At 45.0% G+C, this 16,593-nt stretch overlaps 2 protein-coding genes across 2 annotated transcripts; both read left to right on the top strand.

The window, feature by feature from the left end:
* Positions 1 to 3,711: 3,711 nt before the first annotated feature.
* Positions 3,712 to 9,212, top strand: LOC309356023 (uncharacterized protein; the record flags this gene model as incomplete). The annotated part of the gene is made up of 3 exons (XM_081887205.1): positions 3,712 to 4,630; positions 6,500 to 6,513; positions 8,262 to 9,212. The coding sequence occupies 3 exons, from the start codon at positions 3,712 to 3,714 to the stop codon at positions 9,210 to 9,212; spliced, it is 1,884 nt and encodes a 627-aa protein (XP_081743331.1).
* Positions 9,213 to 10,494: 1,282 nt separating this feature from the next.
* Positions 10,495 to 16,150, top strand: LOC309356022 (putative olfactory receptor 10D4; the record flags this gene model as incomplete). The annotated part of the gene is made up of 3 exons (XM_081887204.1): positions 10,495 to 10,764; positions 13,075 to 13,199; positions 15,199 to 16,150. 3 exons carry the CDS (start codon positions 10,495 to 10,497, stop codon positions 16,148 to 16,150), a joined length of 1,347 nt encoding a protein of 448 aa, XP_081743330.1.
* Positions 16,151 to 16,593: the final 443 nt, after the last annotated feature.

The raw sequence follows: 16,593 nt of genomic DNA, 5'->3' as shown, positions 1-16,593 counted from the left end.
TAGAAGATAGGGCAGCAGAAGTGAAGAAACAGCAATTCCATGGAAAATTGGGTGGGAAATCAACAAAAATAAGCAAAAAGATGTAATTGTGTTTTGATTGTATATGCTGTGTTGAAACTTAATAAAATATAATAGGAAAAAAGAAGCTAATGAACATGACTAAGTCCATGAATTTCAGTGGGCCTACTCTGAATAAGACTTAGTTGGATAGAACCCTTTGTTCCCACTGTCCAGATGGCTACTTCAAGGGTAAAAGGTAAAAGGCAAAGGACCCCTGGATGGTTGCCAAATCAAAGGTGACTATGGGGTGCGGCGCTCATCTCGCTTTCAGTCCAAGGGAGTTGGCGTTTGTCCACAGACAGCTTTCTGGGTCATGTGGCCAGCATGACTAACCGCTTCTGATGCAATTGGACACTGTGACGGAAACCAGAGCACACGGAAACACCATTTACCTTCCCACTGCAGTGGTACCTATTTATCTATTTGCACTAGTGTGCTTTTGAAGTGCTAGGTTGGCAGGAGCTGGAGGAATGGGAGCTCACTCAGTCGCAGGGATTCAAACTGCCGACCTTCTGATCAGCAAGCCCAAGAGGCTCAGTGGTTTAGACCACAGCGCCACTCGCGTCCACTCCAAGGGTAACCAATGAAGGGCACACCAGATGCTGTTGGACTGCAGCTCCCATCTGGTCTGGCATACTTTTCTCACAGTGGCCAACCAGATGCATATAGGAAGCCTGCAAGGAGGGCAGGAGTTCAGCAGTGCTCTGCACAATGCTGATTCCAAGCAACAGGTTTTCAGAGGCATACTGCCTGGGACATTGGAGGGGGAACATAGCCATCATGGTCTTTGTGCATCCTTCACATCCTTTAGTGGTCACATGTAATTCCTTTGCTTTCCTATCAAGTCACTAATCCTTAAACCTGGAGATGATCGTTTCCTTGGAGAGAGTGCTAAGGGTGCCACAGAGATCTTTTAAAGGCCCCAGGCTTTGTTTGACAGCCCACCTCTAAGAGACGGCTACCTCCCCTTCCATTTTACAGGCAGCTAATTAACTGTTCAAAACAACTGATGCAACCCTGCTGGTGATTTCATTGAGCACTGCCATGAGACAGGGAGACTGGAAGGCATTCTCCAGAGTCTCAAATCCCTACAGAAGGACACAGAAGATGTAAAGATGCCTCCAGAAGACTGGGGCCGTTCAGACTTTCAGAACCTGCAACGCAGGAGATCTGCATTTTTACTGAACTGATGTAAGAGCAAAGTAGATTTTCTTGTGACAGAAAGAAGGGAAGACACCAGCTCTGATCAATCAGTAGAAGTTTTATTTCAAGGAAACAGGTGCTGGTGGTGGGCTGAGATGATAAGATTCAGCATCAGAGAGAAGAACTATGTAATGCAGTAACTCCCTGTCTTCGATGCATGCAGGGTAAGAGAATATTTCTTTTCTCCGGCTCCTTTTCTTTGTTGTTCGAATGCTTTTTAAACAGCTACCTTTCCTTATTCAAAAGGTCCAATTTTATTACCAATTCACCAAATGTATTTGCCCTGTTCTTCGGTACGAACTGGATGAACGGCTTGCAAAGGTCAATGATCCTACTCTTGTGCTTGCAATCTAGGAGATGACACAAAGGGGAAAAGGTATAGGAAGGGAGGAGGGACAACAAACAAACTCAGGTGCTAGTTCAGGGTGTGGTCCTCCAGATGTTCTCTTCATCCGTGACCATTGGCCATGCTGGCAAGGGCTGATGGGAGCTGGAGCTTAATAAAAAGACCTGGTAGCACACATGTTTCTCACCACTGAGGGCTCATCCGGACTTCCTTTTGTGCCATGTTTCTAGGAATAGGTCCATACGTCAAAGAGCCACAAAGCTGGGATAGCTCAGCTGGTAGACTTTTAATCTCAGGGTTGTGAGATTTCACCTTGGGTGAAAAATTCCTGCATTGCAGGGTGTTGGCAGGCATGTCCAACAGGTAGATTGTGATCTACCGGTAGATCACTGGACGTCTGTGGTAGATCACTGACTCCCCCCAAAGAAGCTCAACAACCTTGGCTTCCCTAAAAAAAGCTCAGCAACCTTAACCCCCCAAAACAGGGCTTTCCTTCCTAAAAAAAGCTCAGCTACTTTGACCTGAACCCCCCAAAATGGGGTTGATCACTGTCAGTTTTAACTCTGTGAGAAGATCGCAGTCTCTTGGGAGCTGACCATCCCTAGATTAGATCATCCACACGGTGCCTTCCAACTCCATGATTCTATGATATCTGAGCACTTTTTTTCTGTCCTGCTGCTTTCCGGATGAAAAAAACTGCTCTTTACTGCTGAATTGGAGCAAACAGCAATATGTGGAAAATCCAAATTGTCATTTGTTCTGATTCAGCATTCGGAACAGGTTTGTGCAGGGAATGCACTGGGACATGACACTTTAACACATGCCTAGAAAGTGCAGGGCAAGTGTGGATGAGCCCAGAATTAGTTCTTAATTAAAATAGCCTTCTTCCCTTCTCTCCTTCTGCTGAAACTGCTTCCAGGTGACAATTGATGGAGAGAGCAGCCTGCCAGAGCTGGCTTCTCAGCAGAATTTCCCTCACTCTAGCTCTGCTGCAGCCTGATTCAGGATAATTGCCTTTACTGCATTATTATTCATATATAACTTCTGCATTTGCAAAACCCATTTAAAATCTTCACTTTCGTGAAATGCTTGCAGAATTACCCCAGGCTCTTAGCTGCTGGAGGCACCTAATTTAGCCTTGATCACCCACTCCAGCTGCTACAACCTGCCCTTCTGATGAGGTGGGCAGCTTCCCATTTTAGAGATGGAGGAACTGAGGCCAAAGGGTGCACAGTGAATTCATGGCACGGATTTCTGCAGGGCTAATTCTGGAATGATTCCCATGGAGTGTGCTGAAAGCTTGCTAGCAAAATGGGTGCTTTGCCTGAAGATTATCAGGAAAAGATCTGTGAACAAGATTCTGCAGAAACAGGCACAGTTCACACATTTATGCACATTGCTGGACACCCCAGCACTTAACAGCCTGATCCTAAAAATGCTTACCTAGCTGCAAATCCTATTGGCTTGCTCAGAAGTAAGTTCTAAGAGGTTGTAGCCTGACACCATGCAAGCTTACTCAGAAATAAGAGTTCAAAGGGATTTGCAGTCCAATTGATGCTCCAATCTGTTTTGCAGCCTCTCCTCTCCCTTCTGCTGCTCACTTGCTTCCAGCCCCCAACCCCTGGTGCTTTCCTTCCCTCAGCTGCTATTCATTCCAGGCTCTGCCTTACCGTGTGTCCCTCCTATTTCAGATAGCCAGTCAGGACAGGAGGAAGAAGATGAGTTAGGACTCTTATCTGCAACTCCTTCAATAATATCTAGAGCTGACTCTAAGTATATATGCTTGACAAAAGCTGCAAATTGTTCAATGCTCCAGGTAGGGTTGGGGAAGACTTCTGTTTGAAACATTGGAGAATTGCTTCCAGCTCCTGTAGAAGGGGAACCTTCCAGATGTTGACTACAAGTCCCATCATCCTTGTCCATCAGCCATGCAGGCTGGGTCTAATGAGAGTTGAGATTTCATCAACATCTGGAGGACCACAGATTCCTCACAACAGATGTAGATCCTTTGCAACTCAATAGTTTTGCTGCATTTCTGAAGAATTGACCAAGACTGTGTGTTTTCTCTCTTCTCCCCCACCAAAAAATATCCCTTTAGCAACATGGTTGGATCTGAAAGGCGAAACCACACCGTAATCTTGGAATTCATTCTCCTTGGCATCCCCCACACCGAAGGCATACACAACATCCTCTTTGCCGTCTTTCTATCTTTCTACCTCATCACTTTGCTCGGCAACCTCCTCATCCTCTCTGCCATCATCACTGATGCTCGCCTCCACACTCCCATGTATTGGTTCCTCTGCAATCTCTCTGTGGTAGACCTGGGCTTCTCCTCCATCAGCACTCCCAAGTTCCTGGCCAACATCTGGGCAGGGAGCAGAACCATCTCCTTAGGTGGATGTATGTGCCAGGTCTTCTTCTACCACTTCCTGGGAAGCACCGAGTGCCTCCTCTACACCGTCATGGCCTATGATCGCTATGCCGCCATCTGTCACCCATTGAGGTACACAGTCATCATGAACCGGAAAGTGTGTGCCCTTCTGGCAGCGGGCACATGGTTCACTAGTTCGTTCCATGCCACCATTTTGACCAGCTTGACCTTCACGTTGCCTTACTGCAGAACCAACGAGGTGGACTACTTCTTGTGCGACATCTTCCCAGTGGTCAAGCTAGCCTGCGCCGACACCTACATCATCGAGACGGTGAGCTTCACCAACATCGGCGTGGTGCCCATGGCCTGCTTCTGTCTCATCCTCACATCCTACGTCAGAATTGCCGTCTCGGTCCTGAAGATGCGTTCGGCAGAAAGCCGGCGCAAGGCAGCTTCCACCTGCGCTTCCCATTTGACCGTCGTTTCCTTCTTCTTTGGGCCTTGTGCTCTCCTCTACACCCAGCCATCCCTGAGCGATGTGCTAGCTACACCCATCCAGATTTTCTGCAATGTGGTCACCCCAATGTTGAACCCCATCATCTACACTCTGCGGAACAAGGAGGTTCAGGCAGCTTTCAAGAGGATGAAGGGTGCTTAGATCCTTTCCGTTGAAGAGGAGGAAACAAATTGGAAACAGAACATCAGATTAAGCTTCTCACCTCTGGATGGCACAATATGAAAAGTCCGCTCCACTTCCTAGTGGGGAAGAGTTGTGGTGGACCACGTGGCCACCCACTCTCCCCCGGGGTGGCGGATGAAGGGGTGGCGGCATTGCCCTGGGGATCCTGGCTGCGTCACCACTCAGCCAGCCAATCTGCTGGCTGGTGGGGGCGTGACCATTTAAACGGAGGCGTGAGCCGGAGGGCTTCCTCTTGGCTCGCTCCTTCAATCTCCCGCCCTTCCTCCCTTTTCACAGGTTTTCGTTGGCCTTGCTATGGACCTTGGTTGGTTGCTGTTGAGGGGCCTGGTAGGAATTTTTCCACTTGACAAAATTTGCACGGGCCATTTAGTTTTCACCTACCTCATAGCAACTTTGTAAGGTTTGCGGTTAGGCATTGCTTGATCTTTTGATGGGGGAGGTGAGGTGTGGCCATCACCTGCCCCTCCAAGCTTAAGGGTATTCTGTTAAAGGAATGGGGGTGTGGATCTTGTCTGAAGCCTGGGGTGGGGCTAGGGCCATGACACAACCCCATCAGGAACACCTGGGGGAGCTTGAGTTGGTTTGCATTGACAGGGCTCCCCCTTCTGGTGGTTTACACTTACCGGACTCCCTGCACAGCAGGCAGGAGTCAGATATAGACGGGTCCATTCAATTCCTAAGCCAATTACTGCTCACATTCTGTAATCAGTAAAGTTGTGGCCTAAATTTGCCCAATAACATTAACCTAATATCTGTGTCCTGGTGTGTTTTATTCCTCAACGAGGGGTAGTTGCGGGGTCTAGACACGCAACATGAGGGCACATTGCTCTTCCAGAGATTGGGATCCTCAGGCCTGGGAGCAAAATACAGCCCTCCAGACCTCACGATGTGACCTTCAAGGCTCTTCTCAGGCCATGTCCCTTCCCAGGCCACATCCCCTCTCTCAGGAAGTGCTTTTGATTGTTTGGAATGTGTCTGAGATAAGGCCCAGTGAAACAAGATTATTTAGGAAGGAGGAGAGGAATAAAAACAATTATTATTATTCATCATCTATTATAGCAGGTGAATCTCAAGGGGTGTCCAGAGCCCTGTCTGGTCCTGTTGTGTTGGGTGACTTTCAGTTTGTAAGGCTCAAGCATGTTGACAAACTGCTTGGAACGGTCAGGGCGATCACTTGTGCTCTAGACCCTTGCTCTTCTTGGCTGATTAAAAGTACAGTGGCACCTCGGGTTACAGATGCTTCAGGTTACAGACGCTTCAGGTTACAGACTCCACTAACCCAGAAATAGTGCTTCAGGTTAAGAACTTTGCTTCAGGATAAGAACAGAAATCGTGCTCTGCCGGCACGGCGGCAGCAGGAGGCTCCATTAGCTAATGTGGTTCTTCAGGTTAAGAACAGTTTCAGGTTAAGAACGGACCTCCGGAACGAATTAAGTACTTAACCCGAGGTGCCACTGTATTATTATTATTATTATTATTATTATTATTATTATTATTATTATTATTATTTGTTCGTGTAGAAGCTGCTGGATAAACAAAAACTGGCTCTTATATCAAAATAAAAAATTTCCAGTCCAAAAATATGTTTCAATCTTCCATTTCAATGTACATTAAACCAGTGGCGTAGCATGGGGGGGGGGGAGGGAGTCACAAGTTGTCCTGGGTGCAATATTGTTCGGGGATACAAAATTTCAACATCCGGTGCTGCCTCAATACAGTTGCTTGCTTCTGTAGCTGGTTTCCATTGAAAACAGCTTCTCCATGTGAACCAGGAAGTGACCTCTGCAGACAATGAATGACTCTTTTTGTATCTCTGCAGCTGTGATCTCCCAGGTGATGCGGATGCCATTAGGCAGTTGAATGTGCATGCCTACTCCACCTGTTTACCTCCCTACCACTACCCCCTCTGCATGGCCCTGGGCACTGGCAACCCACGCTATGCCACTGCATTAAACAATTATTCTTAACAGAGACCAGGTAACCTGAAAGATTGCCTGCTCCTGTGTAAGGTCTCTTAGATCATGCAGTTGCTTTCAGGTAGGGACTTTGTTATGTAGAAACTTGGTTCGAGCTACAAATAATGAAAATCTATGTGCAAGAGACAAGAGCAGTGGAGATTGGTTCATTAGAGTGAATTGGGTATTCCCTGTGCCAGCTTCAGTCTGTTGTCAGTGATTCTTCACCTGCCTGCCTTCTTACTTCCAACCAATCAAGGAGTGACTTTGCCTATCGTTGGCTCTAGCTCCTCTTCCTATTGGTCTCCCAGGCTTCATCCCTACCAGCCATGAAGGGGCAACAGGCCTGTTTGCTGTTATTAATTTCAGCAGCAATACTGTTCCCCGTGAAAACTAAAGGAAGCCATGAACATGTATGTGGGAAAGGAAGCACAGCTTGTATTTTGAAACAGTAAATTCAGCATGGATGTAGGAAGCTGCCTTATATTGGTTCATCCAGCATAGTATTGCCAACAAAACCCGGGACCTTTTACACACAAAAGATGTGCTCTACCACTGAGTTATGGCCTTTCACATTGCCATGATGATATTTTGAAAATATCTGATGTAATTCCAAATGGAGTTATTATAAGCCCATGGTACATAGTTATGATCAAAACACACAGAGTTCAGAAATGCCTTCAAATCCCCAAAGCCTGGAAATCAGAAACCTAGGGAGGAAAGAAATGCACAAGGGAGGGAGAGGATATAAAGAAGATCAGACACAAACACAGTATTATAAAAAAGGGAAGAACTTATAGGAAAAATCCATAGCTGTGGGAGAATGTTAGGAATGGATTTATGATGAGAAACTTAGGACCTCTAGAGGAGAGCACTCCTTCTGCTGCGCTGGCCACTGAACACCAGCTGTTATTTCAGGGTTCAAACTTGGCTGAAGGACAGAAAAGGGATTGGCTGTCTCTCCAGATAGTTGAGTGAAGGCACGAAAAAGGCACAGAACCTTTTCTACTGGGCATCTCAATATGAATAAGCAGGTGGGATTCTGTGTCTTCAGGACCCAAGTCCACAACCTGTATTGCTTGGACCTCTCCATCCTAAAAGTCTCTATTATGATAAGGACTGTTATCAGATTACAACCTTTTCGTCAGTTGCATGGAATAAGCGGGAGAAAAATGACCAACTACTAAATGTATACAACCAGCATTCAAGTCTGGTTATATCATGTCCTCCAACCTAGAACTCTTTCCCCACAATTTATTTTGTGCATTTGTATGTCCGGAGGAAGGATAAGATTAGAGAAGGTATGGTGCTCATTATTTAAAAGCACTCTCTTTTTACATTTTCCTGGCTTACATGTGGAATGTATCTGAAAATAGCTTCTGGAAGAAAGTATTGATGAACCGTGATTGAAATGAACCCTGGGGATGAAGTTGCACAATTGTTGCACCAAGACTCTGAGATGACGCCGGAATCTTTAGAATTTAGGGTGGAAAATATGGATATTCCACATCTCACCACTTCCCTCCCCCCAGACAACAAATGACAAGAGCTTGGTGTGATATCCAAAATGTTACACAGAGCTTGCCAAAGCTTCATAATTTTTGTCACTCTCTTTTGTACATTGAGGTGATAAACCTTAAAGGCATTCAAAGAATGGAGTGCAAAAATCAAACAGCACTGATGTATTTTGTCCTCTTGGGGATTCCATACCCACCTGAGCTACACGCTGCTTTATTTTGCTTCTTTGTGTCCATCTACTTGCTGACCCTCCTTAGTAATCTCCTGGTCCTCTTGGCTGTGTTATGCGAACCACAGCTGCACAAGCCCATGTACTGGTTCCTCTGCCACTTGTCCGTCTTGGACATTGCCACCTCGACCGTAGTGGTGCCCAAATTGATTGCTGGGTTTGTGGAGGGTGGTGGGACCATCTCCTTTGCTGGTTGTGTGAGCCAACTCTTCTTCTACCACTTTGTGGGGTGCACAGAATGCTTCCTCTACACCGTGATGGCTTATGACCGCTTCCTGGCCATCTGCCGGCCTCTCCATTATGGCACCCTCATGAACCGCAATGCCTGCCTCTGGCTTGCTATTGGCACATGGGCAGGTGGTTGTTTGCACTCAGCCATGGAGACAGCTCTCACCTTCCGCTTGCCCTATGGACCAGGGAATGAGGTGAGGTATATCTTCTGTGACATTCCAGCTGTGCTGAAACTTGCCTGTGCTGATACAACCCTCAATGAGATGGTGACCTTGATTGATGTCGGTCTTGTAGCCATGACTTGTGTTTTCCTTCTCCTCATTTCTTATATGTACATTGTTTTGGCAGTCCTAAAGATTCGTAGTGCCGAGGGGCGACGGCGTGCCTTCTCTACATGTACATCCCATATCATTATTGTAATGATCTGCTATATTCCTCTAACCTTTACTTATCTAAGACCAGGAGCACAAGATCCACTGGGAGGGGTGGTGGCTGTGTTTTACACCACAGTGACTCCCTTCCTGAACCCTGTCATATACACTCTGAGAAACAAGGAGATGAAAGCTGCTGTCTTGAGACTAGGAGGCAGGAAAGCATAGTTCCTCTCCCATGTGCATGCTCAGACAGATCTTTCTAAGGTCTGTTTCTGGTTGCATCTTACACTTTCAAGATATAGTCATGGCCACTAACTTGGATGGCCTTCAAAGGGTTTTAGAAAAATTCTTGTGAGATAAAGTTACCAGTGGCTACTAGTATGTCTCTGATATCATAAGTAGGGTGCTGTTTAGCTCCTGCCCTGCTAGCAGGCTTCCCATAGGCACCTGCTTGGTCAATGTGAGAACACAATGCTAGATTAGATGGACCTTTGGACAATGACCACAATGTTGATGAAGATTATTCTTATGATAACAATGATAATAATGATAATAATAATAATAGTATGACGTATTCTGAAAATGGCTTGGAGAAATGATTGAGTAGAAGACTGTAGTCCAGGGGTCAGCAAAATTTTTCAGCAGGGGGCCGGTCCACTGTCCAGATTTAGGCCTTGGGGGGTGGGGGTGGGCGGCGGACTATATTTTGAAAAAAATAATGAATGAATTCCTATGCCCCACAAATAACCCAGAGATGCGTTTTAAATAAAAGCACACATTCTACTCATGTAAAAACACCAGGCAGGCCCCACAAATAACCCAGAGATGCATTTTAAATTAAAGGACACATTCTACTGATGTAAAAATACGCTGATGCCCGGACTGTCTGCGGGTCGGATTTAGAAGGCAATTGGGCTGGATCCGGCCCCCGGTCCTTAGTTCGCCTACCCAAGCTGTAGTCATTATCCAAACCATCTCAAGCACATCTCAAGCACATGGTTTTCCCCAACAGGACAAATGTGTGTAACTGATGTACATGTGTAAGTGCCCAACATGCTTTGTTGACCTGTGGCTAAGCAGTGAACTGGCTGCACAGTCAAGTATTTTGAGGGGATGTGGAAGCTATAGGAAACCTCCATCCCTGATGTTTGACCTGTGAGCGTCCACTTGCACATTCAAGTGGGCTTCTCTTGCAGTTGCAATCAGGGATTGAGGAAGGTGCACTGGAGAATTCAGCCTTGCTATTATGGGTTTGCCTTCCCAATTCCTCAGGGCCATACTCAGGATCCCCCCCTCCATGGCAGGTGCGATCATGAGATTGGAAACTGGTTGTCAAGCCTTTAGGTATGTAGCCCTGAAAGCGAAGTTATGGCTATGGCTCAAGCTCTGTTTCAGACCGGTGGGTTTGGCCCCCTTGATTCTGAGGGATAACTTTAAATCTCCATGGGAAGGGGAGATAGTGGAGGAAGTGCAGAAGTGCGGGTTGTCCTCCCTTTATATAGAGTCCATGACGTATAGCCACGCAAAGACGGTGATCACTCAAATATTAAGGGATATTGCCAGACAGGAGGACATAGCCCGTGTGAAACCTGGGTTGTTTCTGGGGGAGCAGTTGTATCGGGCTGCTCCAGCTCGCTACCTGGCGGATATCCACTACGTGGAATACTGCAGACTATTTACTGCGGCTAGGCTGAATGTTCTTGACTCGGCGGTTCTGAAGGGAAGATATGGAGGAGTCCCATATTATCAGAGATTATGTCACTGTGCGTTGGGTGAGGTAGAATCCACAGAGCACATTTTACTGAGCTGTCCCTTCTACAACGATTTAAGACAGTATCTTATAACTCCATACTTACCCCAGCTCAGTTCCTGACAAAGAGGAAAGCAGACAGCATATCTGCTAAATAAGTCTTCTGGGAAAACAACTTTGTCAGTGGCTAAATTCCTTTTCCTGGCACTCAAGTGTCGGAAACGTATAACTGAATGCTTTGATGTGGGTTATCCGTGAGAGGTCTAGTACTGTGGCCCTACCTTATTTATGCACCCCTATGATGTTTTAGTTTATAATTCTGTATTGTGTAATGTTTTATTTCTGACTATCGGTCGAATAAAGGAAATTGATTGATTGGTTTGCCTGAGAATGTCTCTTGCAGTGATTCAGTTGGACAACCATCTTGCTTCAAGCAAAAGAAGGATGGCAAGTATAGCTTATCACACATGTACACAACATGCACCATTGCCATGACAAATGGCTTGAACCAGGGCACAGAGTCATAGAGTTTGGTGAAGGCCTTGTAGACCATTTACCCCAGCATCCTGCTTAATAAAATAAACCCAGCATCACAGAGATGGCTGCCCAGCTTCTATTTGAAGACCTCTAGCAGCAGAGAGCTTACCACACCTGTAGTTAACTGGCTCTATTGCCATAAACAAATTTCTCCTGAGGTTCATGTGAAATTGATCATCCTGTAACTTGAGCCCATTAAAGTTTGTTCTTCCCTCTGGCACTGTGTTCGTCCTCTTTCTTCCATTTGACAAGTGGAATTCCTACAAGTCCGACAAGTGAAATTCCGAAGATGAAGATTGCATGCCAGTTTATTTGTATCAGAAACATTAGAGTCATGTGAGAGGTATCTTCAGCATCACCTTGTTCACTGGGGTGAAACATCTGATTCAGTTCACATTTAAAGGTGGACCTACCTAGTTCTCACTTCCTGAAATGATACATGAACTGAAACACATCCTTCAAAATTTGCACTGAATTTTGCACTGCAAATACTGTAATGTGTACCAAAACATATACAGCAAGGTAAAGTGACCATAAAATGAATGTTAACAAAAATGTATACAAAAATGTGTGTGTTGAGCACAATCATGTATAAAAGTTCGTATATTACGAGGAATTTGCCCCTAATATGATAAGTTTCCGTGAGTTTTTTTTAAAAAAAGAAATTGCAAGCTGATGTGGAAATGTGGAGAAATGACCTTAAATCTGCAAAGATGAGAAATGGAGATTAACAAAAACATTACAAGTTCACCCATCCCTATGCTTTACTGTTCTATTAATATAATTATTCGGAGTCAAAGTAGATGTTTCAAGAGATCAATGATCAGGATCTGTTTCTAAAAGTTTTTTAAAAGTTTGAGAAAGTTGCCTTTTAATTTATTACTAATATAAATTGCAGTTGTGAGGGGCCCTGATTCAGACTGGGATCATGCCTGTTTTCCTGATTCACACTAGCCAAACTGAATCTGTTATTTGCACCACATACAGGTATACTTACAATACCTGTATGTTTTGCTTCGCAGAGTGAAAATAAATTTAGGGAGAGATTTAAAATTTTTATTTAAACATGAGAGAAAGGGTTAACTTTCACTCCAAAGTAATGTGATCCCAATCCAGTATCGTGTGTCTGCTATTATTATTATTAGACATACCCTCTCCCAACATCACATCTTGTTGGGCCTCAATGCTGATGCTCTTAGTATTCCTGAAAGTGAAAATCTGGACAAAATTGTTGAGTTGTTTTTTGTTTAGGTCAACGTTGTTGAGCTTTTTGGGGGAGCGTTTTGCCGATTTTGCAAAAATCCACCCGTAACGACTCCTGCCCTGCAGTGATAGCTGCCAGATGGGATTTTCTTTTTTTTAGGAGACACACAGGTTAAGGGATGTAAAGAGTGTCTCCCTGATATTGCAGCTAAGTAGAACAGCTGCTGGCTGATAAGTCCTCCCACAACTCACTTCTTCATTCAGCCTGCCTTCCTCTCAGGAGTAGCCCCTCCCCCTCAGACCCTGTGCTCTGGAACAGTGTTCCCCAACCTTGGGCCTCCAGCTGTTTTTGGACTACAATTCCCATCATCCTTGACCACAGGTCTTGCTAGCGAGGGAAGAACAAACTTTAATGGGCTCAAGTTACAGGACAATCAATTTCACATGAACAAGGTTGGGGAACACTGCTCTAGAAGAGCACACAGCCGCATCCACAAACAAACAAACAAACAAACAAACAAACAAACTAACTAACTAACTAACTAACTAACTAACTAACTAACTAACTAACTAACTCACAGTCAAATCTCCAAACAGCTCAGACAACCAACCAGCCTTAAACCAAAAGACACAAGCTCACTTTCCTCAGCCTCCTCCACCAATCCCTCACCTCTGTTCATGAGTCCTGGTCACGAGCTCCTGGTCACGAGCCCCCAGAAGTGGTATTTCTTCTGTGATGTTTTCCCATCTTGTAATCATCATCACCACCATCATCATAATTTTTTATTTCTACCCTGCCTATCCAGCTGGGTTTCCCCAGCCACTCTGGGCAGCTTCCAACAAAAGATTAAAAATACAGTGATACCTCTGGTTACATACTTAATTCGTTCTGGAGGTCAGTTCTTAACCTGAAACTATTCTTAACCTGAGGTATCACTTTAGCTAATGGGGCCTCCTGCTGCTGCCGTGCCGCCGGAGCACGATTTCTGTTCACATCCTGAAGCAAAGTTCTTAACCTGAGGTACTATTTCTGGGTTAGTGGAATCTGTAACCTGAAGCATACGTAACCTGAAGCATATGTAACCCGAGGTATAACTGTACATTTAAACATCAGTCATTAAAAACTTCCTTAAACAGGGCTGCCTTCAGATGTCTTCTAAACGTCAGATAGTTGTTTATTTCTTTGACATCTGATGGGAGGGCATTCCACAGGGCGGGCGCCACCACGAGAAGGCCCTCTGCCTGGTTCCCTGTAACCTCACTTCTCGCAGTGAGGGAACTGCCAGAAGACCCTTAGAGCTGGACATCAGTGTCTGGGCAGAACGATGGGGTGGAGATGCTCCTTCAGGTATACTGGGCCAAGGCCAGTTAGGGCTTTAAAGGTCAGCACCAACACTTTGAATTGTGCTCGCAAACGTACTGGGAAACATATGCATCTTGCATAAGGTAATGTCTGAAATGATGAAACCATTTCACTTAGTTTGCTATCTCCTTGGAGGTTTCAGGCTTGGGAAACTGGTGAGCCATCAGGGATCAAGTCCCTTATGGTTGTCAAACTATTAAACAACAAACAAACCTGGTTGAGACACCAGGATGGGCAAAAGAGGATGGCATAAAAGCAGTGAAGCCACTGGAGTTAAGGAACAGTGTGGCACTATGTATGGTGTTCATGAGTAATGTCTCTAAAATTCATTCTCCCATTAGTTGTGCATGAGTTTGAATTAGAACATTAATTTCTTCTGCACTAATTATGTGCTCTGGAAAACTGAATGCATCCTGTAGGTAAGTCAAAAGGCAGATGTGTGTGTGAATAGATCTGTGAGAGATGGCATTCTTCGACAACCAAATGGTTATGGCTGATGTGAGAATAGCTGGTGGCATCACAATGATGGTGAAGGAGTTATAGGGAATTGGCTTCATTTTGCATCCAAATTTCTCTGGCACCTGAATTGGTTTTCCACGTCACCAGTGTTGCACGGTAAACATTGGTTTATTTCTTCACATAAATGCATAAAACAACTATGGGATTTGCTGCTCAAGAAGTGCCAATGGTTGCAGGATTAGGTGGCTTTGAAATGGTAGTGTAAAAATGATGGGAGTGGCAGGGCACCAGTGGGTATTAGCTACAATAGTTTAATGAAACCTTAGGGTTCAGAGACAGGTGCCTGCTGACTGCCTGAATTTTGTAGGAGGGCATAACAGGAAATTTAGGTTTCTGCAATTAAAGTGGATGAAAGTTGTCCTGGCATGACAGCAGACCCTCCAAGTGTCCCTATTTTCCAGGGACATTCCTGATTTAGAGTAGCCATCCAAGTTTCGGATTTGATCCTGGAATGTCCAGCTTTTCCTTAGAAGTCTCTATTTTCATTGGAGAAATGTTGGAGGGTATGGAGTTATTGGACCCTTGAGCCATCTGAAGGCAATACTGTATAGGGAAGTTTTTTTTTAAAAAAATGTTTAATGTTTTATTATGTTTTTATATATGTTGGAAGCTGCCCAGAGTGGCTGGTGCAACCCAGTAAGGTATAAACAGTATTATGGAATGGGACGTCCCTATTTTCATTGGATAAAGGTTGGAGGGTATGTGACACTGCTAGTCAGTGTAGACCATATCGTGCCAGATAGCCTGATGTGGTTTAAGGCTGCTTCCTATGTTCCTATCACAATTCAGAGCACGAGAGGAGAAATAACATGAACGTTCTTATTTTTCTGCTGCTGTAGGGATGGGTCTGACCAGAAGAACCACACAGTAGTGACCCATTTCATTCTCCTCGGGATCCCCAACACTGAAGGCCTCCAGACCATCCTCTTTGCTGTCTTCTCGGCTTTCTATCTCTGCACTTCGCTGGGAAATCTGACCATTATGTCGGCCGTTCTCCTCGACTTTCATCTTCACACCCCTATGTACTTTTTCCTCTGCAACCTGGCCATCCTAGACATTGGTTTCTCTTCTGTCACCACTCCCAAAATGTTATCTATCCTTTGGGGACAAAGCAGGACCATCTCCGTAGGGGGGTGCATGTCCCAGGTCTTCTTCTACCACTTTATGGGATGTTCTGAGTGCCTGCTGTATACTGTCATGGCTTATGATCGCTACATTGCCATCTGTTACCCACTGCGGTACATGGTCATTATGAACTGGAAGGTGTGCATCATCTTGGCGGCAGGTACATGGCTCGCCAGTTCTGTTCAGGGCATCGTTCTCACCAGCCTCACGTTCACATTGCCTTACTGTGGCCCTAATGTAATAGACTATTTCTTCTGTGATGTTTTCCCAGTCGTCAAGTTGGCCTGTGCAGATACTACCACCATCGAAGCTGTGGGCTTCAACAATATTGGCATTGTGGGTGTGACCTGCTTCTTCCTCATCCTCTTGTCTTATGTCCGCATCATTTACTCCATCGCACGGATGAATTCTGGGGAGGGGAGGCGCAAAGCGGCCTCCACATGTGCCTCCCATCTTCTGGTGGTTACCTTTTTCTTTGGACCCTGTGCCTTGATTTACACCCAGCCGTCTCTGAGTGGGGTCCTGGTCACCCCAGTGCAGATCTTTGGCAATGTTGTTACACCCATGCTCAACCCAGTCATCTACACTCTGCGCAATAAGGATGTGAAAGCAGCCCTGAAGAAACTAATGGGGAGGCAGACAGTCCCACAGTTGATGGCACATTAAGGGACATCATGTTCCTAAAGGGTGCATGCTTGGAATAAACATTTTGGCCTTTTATTGAGCATATTTGAGCATATTACAGTGGTACATTGGTTCTCAAACTTAATCTGTTCCGGAAGTCTGTTCCAAAACCAATGTGTTCCAAAACCAAGGCACTCTTTCCCATAGAAAGTAATTTAAAAACAGCAATTTAACATGAATTTTACTCTCTAACGACACCATTGATCCATAAAATGAAAGCAATAATTAATGTACTGTACTATAAAATAAATAAGACAGTATTGTAGATGATAAAAATTTTAAAAAAAATTTTTACCTGCAAAGATGATAGTCATTGTTTAGATGAGGGGCTTTTATCCATTTCCACAGTCACACATTCATTCATTCAATCAATCAATCAATCAATCAATCAATCAGTAGCTGGACTGGGTTCCACATAGTCACAA

The sequence above is a fragment of the Podarcis melisellensis genome (assembly GCF_964234715.1).
Source record: "Podarcis melisellensis genome assembly, chromosome: 13".
NCBI classification, from domain to species: Eukaryota; Metazoa; Chordata; class Lepidosauria; order Squamata; family Lacertidae; genus Podarcis; species Podarcis melisellensis.
Note: the sequence above shows the minus strand (reverse complement) of the source record. Positions and strands in the feature narration are given on the sequence as shown.